Source organism: Podarcis tiliguerta, assembly GCF_965153285.1.
Source record: "Podarcis tiliguerta genome assembly, chromosome: 5".
NCBI classification, from domain to species: domain Eukaryota; kingdom Metazoa; phylum Chordata; class Lepidosauria; order Squamata; family Lacertidae; genus Podarcis; species Podarcis tiliguerta.
In genome coordinates this window covers 55,444,943-55,466,099 of record NC_139538.1, presented here as the reverse complement: position 1 = coordinate 55,466,099, position 21,157 = coordinate 55,444,943, and the positions used below count along the sequence as shown (strand labels likewise).

At 39.4% G+C, this 21,157-nt stretch overlaps 1 protein-coding gene across 10 annotated transcripts in view; it reads right to left on the bottom strand.

The window, feature by feature from the left end:
• EDRF1 (erythroid differentiation regulatory factor 1) overlaps positions 1-21,157 on the bottom strand; it is a 37,212-nt gene that overhangs the window by 2,171 nt on the left and 13,884 nt on the right. For 5 of the 10 annotated variants that reach the window (XM_083439583.1, XM_083439587.1, XM_083439585.1 and 2 more), the window contains 14 exons: positions 20,535-20,646; positions 18,978-19,238; positions 18,363-18,434; positions 18,113-18,263; positions 17,760-17,948; positions 16,553-16,753; positions 15,171-15,389; positions 13,555-13,778; positions 12,120-12,278; positions 11,016-11,165; positions 10,325-10,478; positions 10,007-10,122; positions 9,519-9,685; positions 3,236-4,147 (listed from right to left, as the gene is read on the bottom strand). In XM_083439583.1, the coding sequence (XP_083295709.1) occupies positions 3,976-4,147; positions 9,519-9,685; positions 10,007-10,122; positions 10,325-10,478; positions 11,016-11,165; positions 12,120-12,278; positions 13,555-13,778; positions 15,171-15,389; positions 16,553-16,753; positions 17,760-17,948; positions 18,113-18,263; positions 18,363-18,434; positions 18,978-19,238; positions 20,535-20,646 (2,347 nt within the window). In that variant the 3' untranslated portion in view covers positions 3,236-3,975. Of the gene's footprint in view, positions 1-3,235; positions 4,148-9,518; positions 9,686-10,006; positions 10,123-10,324; positions 10,479-11,015; positions 11,166-12,119; positions 12,279-13,554; positions 13,779-15,170; positions 15,390-16,552; positions 16,754-17,759; positions 17,949-18,112; positions 18,264-18,362; positions 18,435-18,977; positions 19,239-20,534; positions 20,647-21,157 lie in introns of those variants that run through there. The other 5 variants (XM_083439582.1, XM_083439586.1, XM_083439584.1 and 2 more) reach the window with 2 other exon arrangements.

Genomic DNA, 21,157 nt, shown 5'->3' with positions numbered 1-21,157 from the left:
GTACTTGAATATTGTGGATTTTATTATGCCTCTGGGATTGTTGTCTATATGCTGGATAGCAAAATGTAGAGCCATCATTACTAATTAAAAGAGATTTAACAGGACTCATCTAACAGAAAGAAAAGTTAAAAGAAAATGCACTGATTCATTTAGGCTAGCTCACATAATGGCTCTTAATAAATAATGCTTAGAATGTAAAGGAGAAACAAATGCTGTCTTACGACACAGAATGAGGCCATAGAAGAGCATCGAGCCTACACATCAGTATCACCTCCTAATTTGCTCAGACAGAAGGCATGATGCCTGACTACCCCAGTACAGAGCAAAAGAAAAGGTACATTACACCGGTTATTTAGTGCTCTGGCTTGGGTAATGACAGTTCCTGCTGTGTAATTTCTCTCTGATGCCAAAGTGCATTAACTGAGACTAGAGGGGAGAGAATTGCTGCTTATAAAACATAAGGGACAGAGTTTATAGGCACTAAAGCAATTCAACTGTTTTGCAGTCAGTGGTCAGCATAACTCTATGATCCAGACTGCTAGAGTCAGGCTAGGTAGAATGAATTCAATCCCTGTTATCTGCCCAATTGTTAAAGTGTTTGATTTTTTATATATATATATAAATCTTCATGGCAACAAAGCCTTAGCTCCTCTTCACGTGGGAGCCCCAAAGCAATAAGCTGCAGCCTTGAATCTACAGTAGGGAGACGGAAAGAAGAGATGCAGACCTGCCAATTTCCCCCTTAGCAAGAAACTCAGTTTTACAGCAAGCTGTTTGCCTAGCATTTGGAAAGCTGATCTCTGTTCTGGACCGTTCTGCCTTCACTCAACTTTTCTAAACACTTTTATTAGGAAGCAATGCAAACTTTTAAAGTACTACATTCAGAGTGGGGGTAAACTGTTTTGCAAGACAGATTCCATGCAAACTGATCAAATATAAGGCCTGAAAAAAATGAGCTACAATATTTATCAGCATCTTTTGCAAGTTAAAATGGCTTCTTGAACAAGTTATATATGCCATTGTTACTCTAAGCGCCCCCTGGATCCAGCTGACTGGAAATGGTTAATACGGTATGTAGGTTTACTTTGGTTCTCTTTAACCTTTAAATAGGTGAAGCACAAAAGGATATAAGCAATGGTTGTTATGTAGATAGCACAAGTTAAACCAAACAGTTGGCTTCCTCATAAAAGAATGTCAGCATGCAACAAAACATCCAGTAGCTAAGTGGCTGTTGCTTAATTCACTCTGAAAACTCCAGCAGAATCTCTTTCTAGACAATAGCCAAAATAATAAAGTTATCTACAATAGTTGGAAGATATTTCATACATATAAACAATCACTATTACTCTGCTTGCCATAAAATGCTGAATATCAAAAATATCACTCTCATTAAGAGGATAATGTAGGTAAGATGCCACCAACAGAATTATAAAGTACTTTTATTTGTTGGTGGCAAGGAAAAAATAAAATAGGCATATAGAAAAGAGAATTCCTGGATGCTAACATCCAGGTTTGGGGCAAAACCCCCAAAGAGGTTTTAAAATCACCACATACGCAGAAAATTAGTGTGTGGAAATACAGGCTGCTAGACCTTTAAAATGCATCCTTGTGAGTTTCAAAACTTCCCTCTTCCATTAGCATAGAAAAGGCACACATTTGGTTAAGTTAAAAATGGTTTACTTACAAACTCCCCATGGGTCAGGTTCGTGTGCTTTTCCATACAGCAGCCAGAAAAGGTTGCACAGACAGTAAAACTTGGTTTAGTTACATCGGTGAAAGTTCCTAAATTATTGGTATATGAACTCAAGAAAGTTAGAGCCATGAAATCTGAGCTTGGAACAACCAGCTTGGATCTCTTTACATTCTGAGCATCTTGGAACAAAGGCTTGATAAGCTAGTCCCTCCCAAGTTTCAAGAAGCATGGCAGGAGAGCTTACTCTGGTTTTAACCCCTTCATGCATTAATTAGACTTAAGCATACTGCTTATACAAAGCTAGTTATCCCACATTATTTACATTGGTGGTAATACAATCTATTGGTGCTACTTACGAAGAGGCCTTTCATTTAACATCTTTTTAAAAGAAGTAAATTCCAATTATTAGAGGAAAATCCACAAGTGTTCTCCAAGCTTACCTGTAGCAAAGTTCTTGTGCTCATGAGATGTATTGACCATCGTAGAAGCACAAGTTAAGGTAGCTCATTTGATCTTCCTTTCCTTCTCGTCACCCCCCACAAAAAGTCTCTAGATACTCAGCAGGACCTACCAAACATTGTGGGCTGTGTTATCCAGAACAGGGTGGAGGTGAATCACCAGATATTGGACAGAAGAATCTTGTGCAAGATTCCCCTACCTGCTTTGGGACAATTATGCCCTCCCACTGCAGGCCCAGACAAATTAGCCCACAGCATATCCCATGGGTATATGGGGGACAAAAGAAAGGAAAAGAACTGTTCCATTGCACAAAATGCTCTCGGCAGCTGGAAACAACTCCATATCAAACTGCCAAAGGAAGTGATGCTTAGAATGCACTCCAGGTGGTCCAGATAAGGACTATACATCTTTTTGGAGCTGCAAATTTTAAAAAAATAATTCACTGAAATATCTATATAGCTACTATGTAGAAAATGCTTACAGAATCAGGTTGCATATAACCAACATAGTGTAGCCTTTATAGAAGAAACCATGTTCCCTTGGCTGCCTGCAGCTCTCCACACCGCTCAAGGGTTCCCCAAACCCCAAGAGCAAAATAAAAGTTAGGATCCAAGCCAATGAGTCAAAATGACACAGAATAAGATGAGAGAACTATTGGTTGGTAGCTCAGTCATATCATGTAGAGAGTATCTGGGCCGAATTAGAACATGCAAAGATACCATAGGGTCACAATTTTGAACATTGCATATGATGCCTACTAAATAATACAAGATAATATAGCCTGTCGGTCATACACAAGAGAAGACACAGTAGGCAACATAAAGTGATTCTGTGGAAAAGCAAGAATGAGCAATCTTTCAAGTTACTCGGAATATTTGGTTAAATGGAATAAATGGTAGCCGTTTGCAGAATGAGATTATAGTGCAATGCAGGAACAATATTTCTTTTTAAAAGAAACTTGTGTTCCCTGATGGTGTTACAAACCTCTACTAAAGAACAAACAAAAGAACCAACACAGCAACCTTTGTATGCACTGATACCTTTGAGGTTTTCTGGGAGGAAAATGAGACAACAGAAATGAAATGCTGACCACTGGGATAAATTTTTAATAAAATTTCTTCAATATACAACTGTTTATTCACATTTCTAAAAAAGTGACAGTGAGGTACAAACAAGCCCGTTTCATTTCTCAGAGTAATGTCTATTTTAAGTGTTTGCATTGAAGTGCAAAAGGCACATTTTTGGAGGAATCTGTAATTGTAATGTTATGGTTTTAATTAATACTGCTGGCATGTGCCTTTCACGGACGTTTTGCTTAGCAGAGAATGCATAGTGGAAAGAAACAGCAAAGGGGACTTTTGCTGTAACACAAGGGTGGGGAATCTGTGGCCTTTGAGATGTGACAGGACTCCAGTTCCCATCAGGCCCAGCCAATGCAGCCAGTGGTCACAAATGCCGATGGTTGGGAGTCCAACAACAGCTGTAGGGCCCATGTTCCCCACCCCTGGTGAAACAGAGTAGAGTGCTAGCAAAACCATTCTGCTTTGCAACAATACAAAGCCCATTACAGTTCAGATTAAATAAACTAACTGTACATTTCTCTTTGAGCATTTCAAAACAAACCCAGAAGTGTAAAAACAAAAAATATATGCTAATTCATAACAGCATTCAAAGGTTAACAATAGTTTTATTTTCCAACTGTACAATCTTATAAATATGTAACAATATAAATAAAGCAGGCAATCTATAGAAGAGAACCACAAATCCCTTTTTGAGCAAGGCACTGATTCAATGGTTGCAACATGTACAAGCATTAAGGTGGGTCACTGAATTCCCAGATTATTGCCTTCATTATCCTGAGTCAGCTTTTCCAATAAGTTTAAAACAACTTCCGTTCTTTCTAGCAGAGTCAGGTTTTTATTTGCTGCTGATCGCAAAAGAAGTGAATAAACATTCTTATTGGTTTTAAGAATTTCTTCTTCTTCACTGTTACCTCTGGAAGAAAGGGGGGGAACTAGGTTAATCTAGTACTTGATGCATAAACAAAGTCTGCAGATAGTGGCTTGGCTCCAACAGAGCAATAATGTATGTGAGATGCACTTTTATTTGTGCAAAGAGAAGATTCCCCCTGCCAAATGAAGCCTCTTGTGTCACATCCTTTACCCTAGGAGCAGCTTTCTTTGGGGTGGCAGAACTCTGCTTGCAGTATGTTGAATCAAAACCTATCCACTTTTAGACTTTTACTACTACCACATCCTCCTTAATCATGCGGACACAAGGGGCTTATTAGAATATTCTTTCCCTTACCTCTATCATAGGAAAGTAGGTTTAAGTGCAAGGGAAGATCCTGTACTGTGAGCAAATAGAGGGGAATTTAGCTGAGCAGTAACCCTTGGGAGACAGCAGAACCACAATTCATCCCCACTTCCCTCCTTCCACCTGGAGCAAATACCATTTATCCTGTTTTTCATGTTCTCATCAGTGCAGCTCAAAAGTGTGCAACACTTACACTTTCCGAGTACTAATGGAATCTCACTTTTGTCACGGTTGAATCTTTCCATTTATTATATTGTCCTTTAATGGCAACTTATTTTTCAACTACTTGGGCTCACCACAATAGCTCATTGTATGCACCAGCCTCTGTGTACCTCTACATTAATACTTTTTAGAAAAACCTTTCTCTTTCATCATGCTTCATCACAATGCTAATTGTCAGAGGAACTCAGGTGTGTTGAATAAGCTTAGATCTTTTGCTTTTGTTAGTGCAAGTTCTCCATCTCTTTTTAGACACTAATAAAATGTGCTCAAAAATGAACAACTGCCACAGCTGGCATTATCCAGAACTATACAGAGAAAGCATTGCCACTGGAAATACTTTGATCCAAGAAAGCAAGAAGCAATTAAATTCCTAACATTTGGCAAATAGAATTGACAGATTTATTTATTATGCAGACAGACCAGTTAGTAAATTTAAAATTCCAATGAATTCTATTAGAATATCCAGAACTAAGTATTTCTTTTAATAAGTGTTTTAAAGCTGTTTCATTGCCAAACAGCACAGTTATTTTATAATTGAGAGAGCAGCTATTTTATCCATGCATTGCTCTATTATAGATGGTTTATGCATTGATATTCCACTGATGATGCATATGCATTCCAAATGATACATAAAGCTGGTTAGTATTTCCCAATATCTAAGCCTCCTAGCTAAACATCCCATTCTGGAGATACCACTCTCCTCCCCACCCCAATTTGTCTGCAGTTACATTCTCATAGTTAAAAGCTTCAGGTGTTCCAAACATTTAGCAGCAGGGGAGAAAACACAATCAAATGTCTGACGAGGCTTACCTCTTTACACCCCTGATCTTTCACTACAGAATTATTAACTCAAAGGGTCCATTAGAAGCCTCACAATGGAGTTGAAAGTGACCTTAGCTCTCTAAGGCAATTTAACTTTCTGAGCACACATTCAACATGGCACAGTGACTATATATACCAATGTGCTTTGTCCTTTATAGCAATTCTGTTCTACTTCCCTTTGTGTCCTCTTTTCTATTAGGGATGCCTCTCTTTTATCAACTGACTAAAAACATGCTGTAATGATCACATCGTGACTTTGTGATTCAACTGTGGAGGAGCACACAATCACACACAGCACTTTAGACTTATGCTTTAAACGGTGTCTGTTCATACATTCAGCTGCAAATCAGTAACTTCTGAGTCATTGTGTGCATGTGTGAACTGGATCACCACATTCAATATTAAGCTGATTCCCCTACAAAATGCCTAACAACTCAAGCCTACGAGGCCACAGTATTACTAGCTGGTAATATCCCAGTAGTGGGACGTGGGTGGCACTGTGGGTAAATCCTCAGCGCCTAGGACTTGCCAATCGCATGGTCGGCGGTTCGAATCCCCGCGGCGGGGTGCGCTCCCATCGTTTGGTCTCAGTGCCTGCCAACCTAGCAGTTCGAAAGCACCCCCGGGTGCAAGTAGATAAATAGGGACCGCTTACCAGCGGGAAGGTAAACGGCGTTCCATGTGCTGCGCTGGCTCTCCAGATGCAGCTTGTCACGCTGGCCACGTGACCCGGAAGTGTCTGTGGACAGCGCTGGCCCCCAGCTTCTAGAGTGAGATGAGCGTACAACCCTAGAGTCTGGCAAGACTGGCCCGTACGGGCAGGGGTACCTTTACCTTTACCTTTAATATCCCAGTACCGACACATAGGTAAAAGGTAAAGGAAACCTGGACGGTTGAGTCCTGTCAAAGGTGACTCTGGGGCTGCCGCATTTCATCTTACTTTCAGGCCGAGGCGGCGTTTGTCTGCAGACAGTTTTTCCAGGTCATGTGGCCAGCATGACTAAGCTGCCTCTGGCGCAATGGAACACTGAAACCAGAGCAGCGCATGGAAACGCCGTTTACCTTCCCGCCGGAGCGGTATCTATTTATCTACTTGCACTGGCATGCTTTTGAACTGTTAGGTTGGCAGGAGCTAGGACTGAGCAATGGGAGCTCACCCCGTCGCAGGGATTCAAACCACTGACCTTCCGATCGGCAAGCCCAAGAGGCTCAGTGGTTTAGACCACAGTGCCACCCGCGTCCGACACATAGCCACGTGGTGACCATAAACTCAGATCCAACCATAGCCCCAGGCAGCAGCAGTCCCTGGCAGCCATAGTATTACTACAGTGGCCCTTGCTCTTGTTGATATATAAGGGGTACTATACAACAGCTTCATTTATCATTACCTATTGAACTTTAATTAGTTCCTTTTTTTACAAGATGTAAGCATAAACAAACATAAAACTAAAATAGAGTAACATCTAAAAACTCATTTGTATTTATAAAAAGGCAGGACTATGACATCATACCTACTGAAGGAGACTGAAGATGATAAAATGTCAGTTAATAAAGGATAACTATAGCATGCAGGCAAAACCTATCCTTTGAGCAGTATTCTCTGTGGCTACTTTTGGATGAGATTTACCGTATTTTTCGTCCCATAGGACGCACCTAGTTTTTTGGGGGGGAATAAAGGAAATTTCCCCCTCTTTATTTCGCCCCCCAAACCAGGTCGGGGAATCCAAACCAGGTCGGGGAACAGCGGGATGGTGGCGCTCCGCCTCCCCGCTGTCCCCCGAGCTTGTGGGGCTGCCCGATGTCTGCCCGAAGTGTGGGGCACTCTGCTTCAGTGCTCCCCGCGCTCCGTGCAGCAGGCTGCGGATGTCTTCCCAAAGCGCCAGGCGCTCTTTCAGCGTGCCCCGCGCTCTGGGAAGCAGGCTGCTATCCGCAGCCTAGGGACCCCTGCAGGAACTCCCGCGGGCTCCCCAGGCTTGCTGATAGCTTCCTGAAGCCTGGAGAGCGAGAGGGGTTAGTGTGCACCAACCCCTCTCACTCTCCAAGCTTCAGTGAAAGCCTGCATTCGCCCCATAGGACGCACACAGATTTCCCCTTCATTTTTGGAGGGGGAAAAGTGCATCCTATAGGGCGAAAAATACGGTAATTGTCTGGCTCTATTTCAATCAGGGTTTGGACATGGGTTCTGCACTGAAACTGGCTTGGTTGCCCTGCATGACGAGCTTTGTCAGGAAAAGACAGGGCTGTGACCCTGTTGAAAACTGTGCTAGTGATCATGCTGTTGTTGTATATTTGTGTGTGTGTGTGTGTGTGTGTGTGTGAGAGAGAGAGAGAGAGAGAGAGAGAGATTGATTTAATACTGGATCACTGGGTTTTGTTTCTTCTGTTTTAATTATAATTATGTTGTTTTCCACTTGTTTTATACTCCTGCAATCACCATTTTTGTCTATAAATAAATACATGGTAATAATAAATGACAACATTATGAGGTTGAGGAAAACTGAGCACGGATATGGCAGAAGTACAATTCTGATGTGGCTCCAGCTACAATGAAATGGCTACAGCACCTGTCTGCTGTCATTTTTGGAAAGCTTGAAAAATTAATAGTTAAAAATGATGCAGCTGGGATTGATGTGCCCAGGTTTTAGAAAAAGCTAAAGAGAATTACTAGTAATTCAAAGAGTAGAATACACAAAAATCTAAATATTTTTCCATGACATTATTAGCCTTTCCAAATCTGCACAATATACTACAACATGAACAATTACAAGTGCTAACATAGTATATAGTAAACAAGCTACTCTGGGGGAAAAACCCCTACGTTTTGGCCTTTATTTATACTGCCACCGTGTGGAGACTCAGAATTCTAAGACAAAAACTGAAAAAAGAGAAGCACAGCAAGCACTCTGCTATTACTCTGTCCTGTCGTGTATTGATCCTCTTGCCCCATGAAGCTTCTTTACACTTGGAATACTGTACTTGCTATACTATATTTAGCACACATGCCAACACAGCTTCAGAGCTTTCTAAGTTAACAATTCCATGTGGATAGACTGGCACTCCAAGTTACTCTTGCAATTTCCTTGCACAAATAAAAATCAAAACCCAATTTTCTTTTTGCCTAGCTCTATGAACATAACATAATCTTAAAGCTGGGGAAATATTTTGTACTATCTACCGGCTCTTACATACAGAGTGAGCTTTACCTCACAGCAACAGCATGTGTTTTATTTACTCTCTTTTCCTCCCTCCTCCTCCTGAGCTGCAGGCTTATTGTAAGTGCAGGTAAACAGAGCTTGCTTGATCCTTGTAGGCACCATAAGCAATGGTAATGCCTTTCCTACAGAAACACCAATCCCAATTCTTCTCCATTCCCGACTGAATACATGGTATCACCACAAAAGGATGATACACAAAACATTTCCCCAAATACGCCAAACATAAAACTAATACAATACACCAGGCGTGTCCTGCAGGTCGATCGCGATATACTGGATGATTGTGGGATGTCTGTGTTAGCTCCTGCTCTGCCTTTGGACCCTCACCAATGTAGCAAAGCGGGGGGGGGGGGTTGGGGGGTTGGAGCTCAACAGCTTTGGCTCCCTAAAAATCAACTTTGGTCAATCCAATGGGTAGATCGCTGGCAGTTTTTATATAGTGGGAATAGATCGCAGTCTCTTGGAAGTTGGACAGCCCTGCAATACACAGTAGGCTTAAAAGGCAAAACAAAGTTCTTGGCTGGATCTCAATATGCTCTTCAAGGAACGAATCTTTTACACATCATTCTACAGGGCTGTGCAAGAAATGCACAAAAAACTAAATCCCCAAATAGGTCTGTTTATGTAGTACTACTACAAACCTCATCTGCTATAGGACTGAGTGAACTCTGCAGAACAATGCTATTGCTACTCTCTTTCTGTAAATGATATAGTTTGGATCCAAAGCTCAATAAAAAACAATTCATGCAAAGCAAAGAAGTTAAGAGAAATAGTACCATGTACTGACTTACCCAACTTTCCTTTTAGTTGATGTAAGCAGTTTGATGGACTGAAGAAGGAGGAAAGACAATCGAGACTCAAATATACCAAGGAGTTTTACAATTTCCTCCTTATTGAGGCTAGTGGATGAGTCTTCAGCAGGCACACTTTCCACATTGCTTTTGTTATCCTCAAGTCTCTAAACAGAAAGGACACTCGTGAAAATGGTTCTCTAGTCTTAACAAAAAAAAACACTGTGAGCTGCTTTGGGGAGAATTTTTGGTTTTGAAAAGTGGTATACAGATTTGCTCAAACAATAAAAAAGGGTTAAGTATCAGCACATGTATGTAATTATAGGGAAATTTTTAAAAAGCTGCTGGGGGTATTTAAAAATACAGACATTAAGTATAACACAACCATTCAAACACATATATTTTACTCAATTCTAAACCAGTGTAAACAATCATGTAACATGACAGAACCACAAACATCTAAAAAATAATAATAATAGGTAGTTTACCTGTTCAAATTCAGCAACAAGTTCTTTTCTGATGAGCTGAAACACAGACTGGGTCTTTACCATTATATCCAAAGCCCCAGACAAAGTCTTTAGTTTTCCAGCACTGCTATTTTGACCTAGAAGTAGATAAGAATGATATTAATATACTAAGTACTTGTCAATTACAAAATTCTTTCTTTAATAATATTTTGAGTTTAAGACAAGTCTAGTGAACCAATTAGCAAATTCTGTTTCATCCCAGGGAACTGCTGTTCATCATTATTTTTGAAAAAAAGTTTGAATAATATTTATTCAGAATAGAGCAACTGTTCAACTTACTTGCCATCTGAAATTCTGCAAATGCTACTCTTTCCAGCTGTACACGAAGAAGCTCACATGGCACATCCTTCAGGAGGTGAAAAAACTTCACAGCTTTACTGTAATGAAGATCTACTAGTACTCTATGCTGTTTCCGCTGATGTTCATCACCAACCTTTAACCAAAAAAAATTGTTTGAAATTTGTTCAGGTGAATAAAAAGCATAGTTTTATGTATTATGGTAAAGCATATCCCCCCTTTAACAATGCTTACTACATAACTTAAATATTTACAGAAAATACATGTTTAGCAGGAAGCATATGAAATCAATTTCTCCTTGTGACTGTTTTACAAGATTCTTTTTATAAAATATATGTGCTATTAAATATGTTTAGAAACCTAATGGATGTAGTAATATCTTCCTACCAGAGTACTACACAATGATGCTACTGCTGATGTATCAAGGCTAGCATAATTACTGAGAATAAAAGAAGTTTACCAACTATCTGGAAGAGCCAATAGTGTCATGCAGACATTGATGTGGCCATAAATCAACAAGTCAGAAATCCACACTTTAAAAAATGTAACAAACCTATGCTTAAAAAGTAAAACACTATGACCCTCTGTTTACATATGAGATATATAGTAATCAATATATATTAAGCGTGCACCATCAGAGACACATTATTGTAGATTCTCTTTGGACAAATACCTGGTTTCTCAAACAGCTGTGATACATGGAAGCCAGCCTGTGGTGAACTGTAGCTGCCCGGTACTGGCAAAGGGGCTGCCGTGCAGACACTGTGTCAACATCACAATATTTCAAGGATTTCATCATTGACTCGCTAACTTCTTTTTCTATCTAACACACAAAGAAAAGGCTTTCAAAATTTGTAGTATCAATACCTTGCAATACATGAATTTCTCAAAGTAGAGTATTTATTTTCATGAATAAGAAAAATTAAGAAATACTGCTCCTACTCCCATAACATTTATACAGGGAAGACAGGTGAACTAATGTCAGTGTACTGGAAGAAGCAAAGATCACCGGTGTAGAAACAATGATTCTTAAACATCAACTTCACTGGACTGATCATGCTGTTCGGATGCCTGCTTATCATTTTTCAAAGCAACTACTCCATTCCCAACTTAAGAATGGAAAACAAAATGTCGGTGGACAACAAAAGAGGTTTAAAGACGCTCTCAAGGCAAAACAAAAAAAAAATGCAGTATAAGCACAGATAATTGGGAAACACTGGCCTGCGAGTGCTCCAGTTGGAGAATAGCCTTTACCAAAGGCGTCATGGACTTTGAAGAAGCACGAACTCAGGGCGAAAGGGGAAAACATGCTATGTCTCCACTGCGGAAGGACATGTGGATCCAGAATTGGCCTCCACAGTCACGGACACACAGTTAAGACCAAATTAATGGAAGACAATCTTACTCGGCTATGAGTGATCATCAAAGAAGAATTAACATTTGTACAACACTATGCAGGATGCCATAATCTACGATTGATCTGTCAACATAGATACATATGGCTGCTACCAGAGTGTGGGCTTCAGAAAGGACAGAGATGCATGCAATAGTATTTGCTCAAGGTAAGTAAAAAGCCTATATAGCTAAGAAATGCTTAGAAACCATTCTTGCAGCAATCATCATCATGATCACCTATTTTTTCTATTGATGATTCAAATGCTATATTCAACATGAATCTGAGTCCTTCTTCTTTTTTTCTATTTTAAGTGCTACAGGAATGGTTAGTTCTTAAAACACACACACACACACACACACACACACACACACACACAGTTACCTGTTCTTGAGCCTTTCTGGATAAGGGAGCATAATCTTGCAGCAGAGTTGCCATAGTAAAGTAGGTGGTAGACAGCTCCCAGTTGACAGAATCCCAAACAGCAGGATGAACTTCCCTTTCACCCAGGGACCTCAAGGCCTTCAGATAGTAGTCAACAGCCTACAGAATTCAATCATTGCATAGCAAAATAAGTTGTTGACAGCTTGTATTCATTACTAATATTTATGTATTTACATTTACATAGTAGGTACTGAATACTTATTGATTCTGAATACAGGGTGTCTGCAATAATTGAACAGCATATGACCTATTATTAAACATAATTATCACTCTAGTATTTTAGCCTCTCTGGCGGCATGTACACTGATAAGTGAACATTTTCACCGCTAACTTGCCTATTCTCCATACATTATCCAATGAACTCAATTGCAATCTGAACCTCCTATACTTTTATAAAAGTAAAAACAGGCTGAACAACTCTGTGAGAAGTACATGTCCACTAACCATGGTCTCTATTGTTCCCCTTAGTATCAAGGGTTTAATTCTAAACAAGAAAGTTTTGATTAACTTGGTGAGACCATGTCGGCTCAGAATATTTACTTGCCTATTTACACTAGCAGATTACTCAAATAAGTATTAAGTAACATCAGATAAGAGTACCCAGAGATGTTTTAGCTGCATCTTTCATGAGGAGGGCTACAGGGCATGCAAAAAAGCACAACCAAAAAAGCTAATAATGTATGAGCCTTGCTGGATTAGACCCCAAAGTCTCATCTAGTTCAACAATGCATTCTCATGGATGCCTTAGGAAAGCAGGGCATGAACACAATAGCAGTCTCTCGTTACAACTGAGCTGCCACTGAGAGTTCCGTAAGATCCTTAACTGACATCACATTATTCTCGTGAGTAGACCGATACAAGCAGTAACTTGTAGAAATGAGCCAGTGGAAAAGGAATAGGAAATGTATCTTCAGAGTGAAGATATTTAAAAGCTTATTTCATCCCTATTCTAGTACAGTGGCACCTCGGGTTACATACGCTTCAGGTTACAGACTCCGCTAACCCAGAAATAGTTCCTCGGGTTAAGAACTTTGCTTCAGGATGAGAACACAAATCGTGCTCCGGCGGCGCGGCAGCAGAAGGCCCCATTAGCTAAAGTGGTGCTTCAGTTTAAGAACAGTTTCAGGTTAAGACCGTACCTCCGGAACAAATTAAGTACTTAACCTGAGGTACCACTGTAAACATTTCTTATATTTTTGGAACTAAACTTAGATAGACATATAATCTAAATCCAAGGCAGAAATACTCAATAAATATTCATTTCAAAAAGGCAACATAGGATTTCTGTATGTTTAGGCATCCACTAATCACAGTAGAGACCTACTCTTTTATCTAGGAATTGCAATCAGCTTAAGATGATTGGGGTGGTTGTTACCTTATTATAATAAAGAGCCTCTTCATGGGAAAATTCTCTTTTGAAGTCTACTGCAGCAGCACAGTGAGCATGAGCACAAATCCGCATTAATCTTCCCATATTACAGAAGAGAAGAGCAGAATTGGTTGCATCGTCAATGGATTCAAAGTTTTGAATCCCTTTTTCAAAACAAGAGAAGCTTTTCTTCCAAAGTTGCTGTTCTGCTGCAGATACAGTTTTGTTCTCTAGAACAGTCGAAAGAGAAAGAGGTACATTTTAAGAAATCAGTAGTATGTGTACTTCCATGGATTAGCTATTTTAATGCCATTCTGAAATTTAAGTACAGTCTTTCTTCTCAGAAATATGGCTTCCAAGATGGCTGCCAGCGAGAACTGTATTATCTTATTTATAGTGGCTCAAAAAGTGCTACATTAAAGGACCTAAATGTAATTTTATAGAACCCATAAGGACAATTACCTCCAGAAAGGGAAGATGTCTCCAAAGAGAATATTTCACCAACTACTCCAGCATTGAAAAACATTGAAAAACAAAGTGATCTTAGTCCCCCCCACTATAAATAATTATATTCAAATTTAGCAAAATCCTGTTGAAGAAACTAGTGTTCAACAGGGAAATCAATTTTAAATCTTCTTCTTTATTATATTTGTATACTGACCTTTATCCAAAGGTTCACAGCATACAAATACAAAATGAGAATACAAAATACATAATAAAACAAAAGCAAACCAATAACCCCACCTCCCACAAACACACCAAAACGCCTACAGAATGCTTAATCAGCCAAAGGCTTGGTTATAAAGTAACATTTAGCCTATATGATTTTCTATGACAATCTTCCCTATGGTACATATTCTCTTCTACCTTTTCTGCACAATAGACCTGAAAACACTATTGGTCATATTTATGGCATACAGACTGGAAAAAAACAAAACAAAATCTAGGCCTCTAGCTTATATGTCAGCACTAATTTAGAGAGAAAAAATGTTTCAAATCCTTATCTTCAATTAATTCCCTTGAGTGCCAAGCAATTGTACAGGCCAGAGCAGATGTAATGCAGCCTGTCCCTTACCTATGAAGGTAAGGCTGCAGGGCCACACACTGCATCTGTTTACCCCACCCCACAGCAAAAAAGTTCAAATTTGTCAGTTTTTAAATAAATTACTATGAGTAACCTAAACATTAGTAATGACTGCCACTAATGCAAGTTCTGTATTAAGCTAGATTTGAACACAGCTTGGCATTCAAGGAAAGTGTCAGGGGAGGAGGGGGAGGAGGGGGAGGAGATCCAATCCCCTGTTCCCAATCATTTTGCTGTGGTTGGCAATGGTTATGTTAAGTCTGTACCAGTCCCTTGTGATGGAAGTGGTTCCATCTCCACTGCAGGGCTTTTGTTTCAATTAACTTTAGGATATATAGGGCAGTTTCCAAAAACTGAATTTACTTTGTACTGCACAATAAACCATGATCTTCACCGTATCTTCCAATTCTAGTCTTCTTTTCAGATCATTACAAATCCTACATCTAACAAAAATTAAAACACCAGTAGAAAACTCTCTCTCTCTCTCTCTCTGTGTGTGTGTGTGTGTAGATAAATAGAAAGAGATAAATATACTTGCCCCCTCTTTCACTCTGTAAAGCAGCAGCTTGGTTCATGTAAAATACTCCAATTTCATTTCGGATGTTACCCATTCTCTTCAGCACTTGTGTATATTGTTCTGGATTCTGCCCTTTTAAATTACTAAAAAGCAAAATTTCATTAGCTGCCTCATAGCATTTGCAGCTAATTGAAAGCTGGCATTCCAAATCTGTAGACAAGTCAGTAGCCCAAGAAAATACTAGAAGAGAAAATTAACACACCACTGTAAATTTTTGCTATATCGCTATTTCTAAAGAACCATAAAAGTGTGTTCAAAACAATTGACAACAGCCACTCAAGAGATTATATCTGTGTATAAAGAACTTTACAGCTTTTAAAAGCTCTGCAAAATGAATGTTTTGTTATAAAAATACTTTATATTGATTTAATTTTATGAATGCGAAAAAAACCTTTTGGTGGCCATTTTCATTTTCAGTACTGTCTGGAACATTGCTGCACAAGTGTCTCAAGCATTCATTGCAAAGTGATACTATATGGTTAGAAATAATGAAATTCTCTCTATGCCCTATTCGGAGCGAGTGGGTGTTCAGTTGTGGGGCCACACAGTTAAGCACTGCCCTTGTACAGAGGATTGCTACCCACAGAGGCCCTTCTTTACATAACAGAAAATGGGCCATGGTGACAAGGGCAAGACTAGCTCACCTGGCCCCATAACCCCCATTCCTCAAAGGAGTGGAGCAATTGTCTGAACCCTGCAGCTGTGAAGCCAACACCTATACTCAGTAGTTTAAGCAGGGGACATCCAGAGAGTGAAAACTACCATTCCACAGGGTCTTCAGCACTGTCTATATTTGTCTTGTATAGTCTTATCACCACTGTCTGTATTTAGATGCCATGGTAATTTACAGTTTAGTGAGACCTTTAGCAAAAACTGCTGCCAATGGATGAAACGAACAAGGATCTCCATCCTCTGCCAAGCCAAGTGTGATGCGTTTTAAAGTTTATGCAAATATTATTTTGGTCCAGGGCATTATTCATGTCTTTTAAGAAGACAGAGCAAGGGAAGAAGAAAGGATGGGACCAGCAGCATCTTGACCAAGAATGTTGACTCCACCTGCAAATACCTCTCTCCTATTTTGAACAGGACCTTCCAAAAACTATGCTACAAATATATACAACCCAACCTACAACTGTGTTGATGCCCCTTATGTTTTTACCTTTACCTTTTGGTTCCACCTGTATCCTTTGGTTTTAAACAAAGCATTATTTTATGTATTGCTTTACAGATTGTTGTGTAGACCACTTTGTGATCCTGTACAGTGAAATGTGGTGTATAAATATCAGGAGTAAATAAAGAACCAATTAGCTGAATACACTGTAATTCGGATACTAAATCATTACCTTGGCAACTGGATTCTCTGTGAAGACTATGTAGTATTTCCTGATCTTCTTTTGTTTGATAGTTATACTCTTCAAGATATGCAGCTCTGTTGTTTGCATTCTGGGCCAGCATTAGTTGGATATCGCCACAAAGAGTTAAACTCTGACAAAGAAACAGGAGTACTTCAGAAAGCATGTTGGTGCAGAGGCAGCAATATGTATCTAGTTGGAGGGAAGTAAGAAAGGAAGCCAGTGAACAGGATGCCTTTTTGATATGAAGCCACACAAGGAAACTGTGCACATGTACGATCTTTTCTGTGAACCACCCTGAGACCTCTAGATATAGGATGGTATATAAATTCAATAAATCATCATCATCATCATCTTCTGGAAGCATTAATGTATGCATGCTAATTTATACAATTTCAAACCTGTCAACTTAAATTGCCAGTACCAAGCACAGCTGTGTTCTCAAATATTATGATAATGACAACAACTGTACATTGGCTAGAACAGGGGTTGTCAACCTGGTCCCTACCGCCCACTAGTGGGCGTTTCAGGATTCTAGGTGGGCGGTAGAGGGTTCTACAGCACAAGCTGAATCCTCCTTCCATCGAGCACTGGTGGGCAGTAAGCAAATTTTACCATCAAGAAAGATGCATTAGTGGGTGGTAGGTATAAAAATGTTGACTAGGCTAGAGTAACATTACACACCCAGGTTCTGGGGCTTTATCACCTCTTCTTTTCAGCTTTTTATTCAATGTGGTAAAATGCATCACATGTTCCTTGCAATTTCTCTAAGGGCATATGAATTCAAAATACTGGAGTGTGAGGGAATGTGCTGGAAGTGTGCTTTTAAAGAAGGCTTTAAAACAGTGCTGGGAAATCTCTAGTCTGTAGGCCTTATTAGGTCTGACCATCTAAAACAAACTCTGGTCAGTTTCTAAATACGTCAACTACAAACCGTGGATTATATAGCTGACTTTTGTAACTAACCAGTATTTAATACACAATATTTGGTCTGTATGTAACAAGTCATGCGTCATGGATGGTGAATCTAAACTCCACCAAAGTTCTTTTCCCAGCTACAGGAGGAGGAGAGGAGGGAAACATGGAAGTCCATAGCAGCTCCTTCTTGTTCGTGAATGTAGACTGCAGACATAGGCTGAGTATTATAACCAATTGCCATTTTATATCTAGAACCTACAATAAAAATATTCCAACTTACCATGGCACTGTAAAGCTAGTTTTATGTACCGTAATGCTCTCCCATATTTCTGAAGACTCACAGCAGCATCAGAGAGAACATAGTAAGCCTTTGAGGATTTCAAGATCAGCTGAAGCTTCATTTTGTACTGCCAAGATCCAGGGATCATTCCTGACTGACTAGAATGTTTAACTTCCCGAAATGAGCCCACTATAATTAAAAAATAAAGCAATTCATTCTTAGGGATCTTTGAATTAAAATTTAGAATATGAACTGGTAAAGGTTAGTTATAGGAACTTATATATCTATATCAAAAAGCTTTTTTTTTTTAACCATTCTACTAAGTTTGAGAAGAGGGAGTGAGACAAACTTACTTTTGTCTAAAAACAAGGCCATCTGCTTTTCAAGACACTCAGGTCCAACACTTGTAGATTCATCTTCATACTTTAATGGAATGGGAGTGCTGGGATCTGCAGCAGGAAGATCACTTTCCTTCTTGATGCTGCTGTCTACAGATTTTAAGCCCTGTTTTAAACAAAAATAAAAAGACTTTTAGTTATTATTTGCACTTTCAAAGGATGTTAGGATACAATGCATTAAAACAATTAGTAAAACAAAACTTACTTCAAGAACATAGTTGAGCACTAGTCTGCACCTTTCTTCAGTGTCGTGGCAAACTGGAAATGCACAACTAGGCTGCACAGAAAAGACAAAAGAAAACACTCCATTGAATCAGAAGAATTCAACAGAAATTCCTCTCATCAGAAGCCATTAGAGGAATAATCAATGATTATGTTCTCAATAAAGTTAAATCTTTAAAAAGGGCAATGGACTCAGGCTTTCAATATTCTTATTATGATATAATGAAGCTAAGCTAATGATGACTGACGGAAAACATTTAAATGAGCACCATACTGCAGCCACATCTATTTTCCCAAGACCTACTGCCCTAGTTTGACCCTGGCTATTTTCCTCGAAAAACATCACTCAGAAAACCCCAGATCTTCAGAAATAAACTATTAAGAAAAATTATTCACTTTCCACACATTATTCTATGGAAGACAAATACATATATACGGTGACAATGTCCTATGCCTTCCTCTATGCCTTTTTTGTATTGCGGTGATAGCTGGCATTTGAGGGAAAGCTTTACCTCCCTGACAAAGGTAAGCTAATTAATATGATTATGTCTTATTACAAAATATAATCTCAATCTTAATTGAGCCAGTTAACACTTACACGTATTTGATGAGTAGACTTGTATTTTTCAGGTACAGACAGTTCTCCAACTGATTTTATTACAGCAACTGCTTTGTTGTCATCAGGAGGATCTGAACTGGTACTATAGGAACCATTTTCATCACTATCAGGCATTTCCTCTTCCTCCTCACTGTAGCTTTCATCAGAATTACCATTTAAGGGGAACTCACCACCCTCTTCTTTTTTTGGCTCATCAAGCTGGAACAGTTCTGAGAGCATGTAGTTTGCTGAAGCAATAATCTTTATTCAGAAAAGGAGAAAGATCAATTCAAGTGGTTTCTCAAAGTTATAGACACCAACATTTTTATGCCTTTAAAAGTTTTATGCCTTTAAGAATCATAGAATCATAGAATCATAGAGTTGGAAGAGACCACAAGGGCCATCGAGTCCAACCCCCTGCCAAGCAGGAAACTTAAAGACCTCCAAAGAAGGAGACTCCACCACACTCCTTGGCAGCAAATTCCACTGTCGAACAGCTCTTACTGTCAGGAAGTTCTTCCTAATGTTTAGGTGGAATCTTCTTTCTTGTAGTTTGGATCCATTGCTCCGTGTCCGCTTCTCTGGAGCAGCAGAAAACAACCTTTCTCCCTCCTCTATGTGACATCCTTTTATATATTTGAACATGGCTATCATATCACCCCTTAACCTCCTCTTCTCCAGGCTAAACATGCCCAGCTCCCTTAGGCGTTCCTCATAAGGCATCGTTTCCAGGCCTTTGACCATTTTGGTTGCCCTCCTCTGGACACGTTCCAGTTTGTCAATGTCCTTCTTGAACTGTGGTGCCGTTTAAAAGTTTAAAAGTTAAGGAAAGGTAGATAATGTGAGGAAGAAAAAAATGAAGCCTGAGGGGCTAGAAAAGGAAGAAAAAAAATAGAACTATCAGCCTTGGCTGGAGTGTGGGAGGGGAATAAAGAACAGCCAGGCCTTTTGGGGAGAGAAACACCAGTTCCCAGATTCAGTCTTTGGCATCTGCACTTAGGGCTCCCCTGTCGGAGAGTCACTGGCAAGCAATATAGGCAATACTGAATGAGATGGAGCTGACTTTTTAAGAAACTGAGTACAAGGCAGAGATTAAGCCACTTTTTTGATGACCCAGTTTTCTGCTCCAACAGAAGGCAAACCACCCTTTTTACAAGAAGCCAAATTTCCCTTCTCTCTTGGCCATTCAACTCACCCCTCCCCTAGATCATCACCCATACCCAAATACACACCCTGTATAAAGCATGTGGCTCTACCTATTGAACTACCTAAAACGGGAGTGCTTGAGCCCAAGGTTTGCTTCTGATCATTCACATAACGCTAAATGCAACTCCTGAAACTGAATAAAGCAAGAGAAAGGAGTGAATATAATGAATTTTCCAGATGCTTTGCTTAGGGCATATGGAGCCTATACTTGTACATTGGAATAAAATGATTAATACATAATTCATTTAACTATTCTGATGGGGTTAGTTGTGACCTCTCTCTCTCCATGAAGTGTTTTCCCTTTAGGTGTCACTGGTATCGGGGACATTTGCCTCAGAAGACAATTCTTACCTGAGGATGTCTACCCTTGTCCAACAACTTCACACAGTTAAGGAGTAATGTTCTGATAGTACCATAATGCTTCCTGTTTTGGTTTTTCTTCAACATCATATTGCAAGCAACTCTAAGAGAAAGTAAAATGAACAGAAAGCAAACTATAAAGGCCCTCTCATACTGACCGTGCAACATCTACTGAAACAACTGTTATCAATTTTGTATTTATTATTTCCAAATTAGCTAGTTTCATGTGTGGTGTGTTGTATTAAAGATTATTTCAAAATACATTCCCAGAAAAAATCAATTTTGCCTTAGTTGTAACAAAGGCTACATCATACAATTAAATACTGCATCTGGTTCAGGATATAACTATACAGAAATGATAATATCTGGAGGCTATAATGACCTTAGTTGACATTGGTCCAATCAAATACTTTGTTCTTGCACTTTCTATTTCTGCCCTTCCAACTCAAAACCCCTCGAAGGAATGCATTTAAATATATTGAAAGGTTAAGAACTCTTCTGCTTCATCAACATGAACACCACCCTTATATTAAAAATTCTCAAATTTAATAATGCTAAGAGAAAGACGGAAACATAATTTACCCTCTAGTGTAAAAGAATTGTGGAATACAACA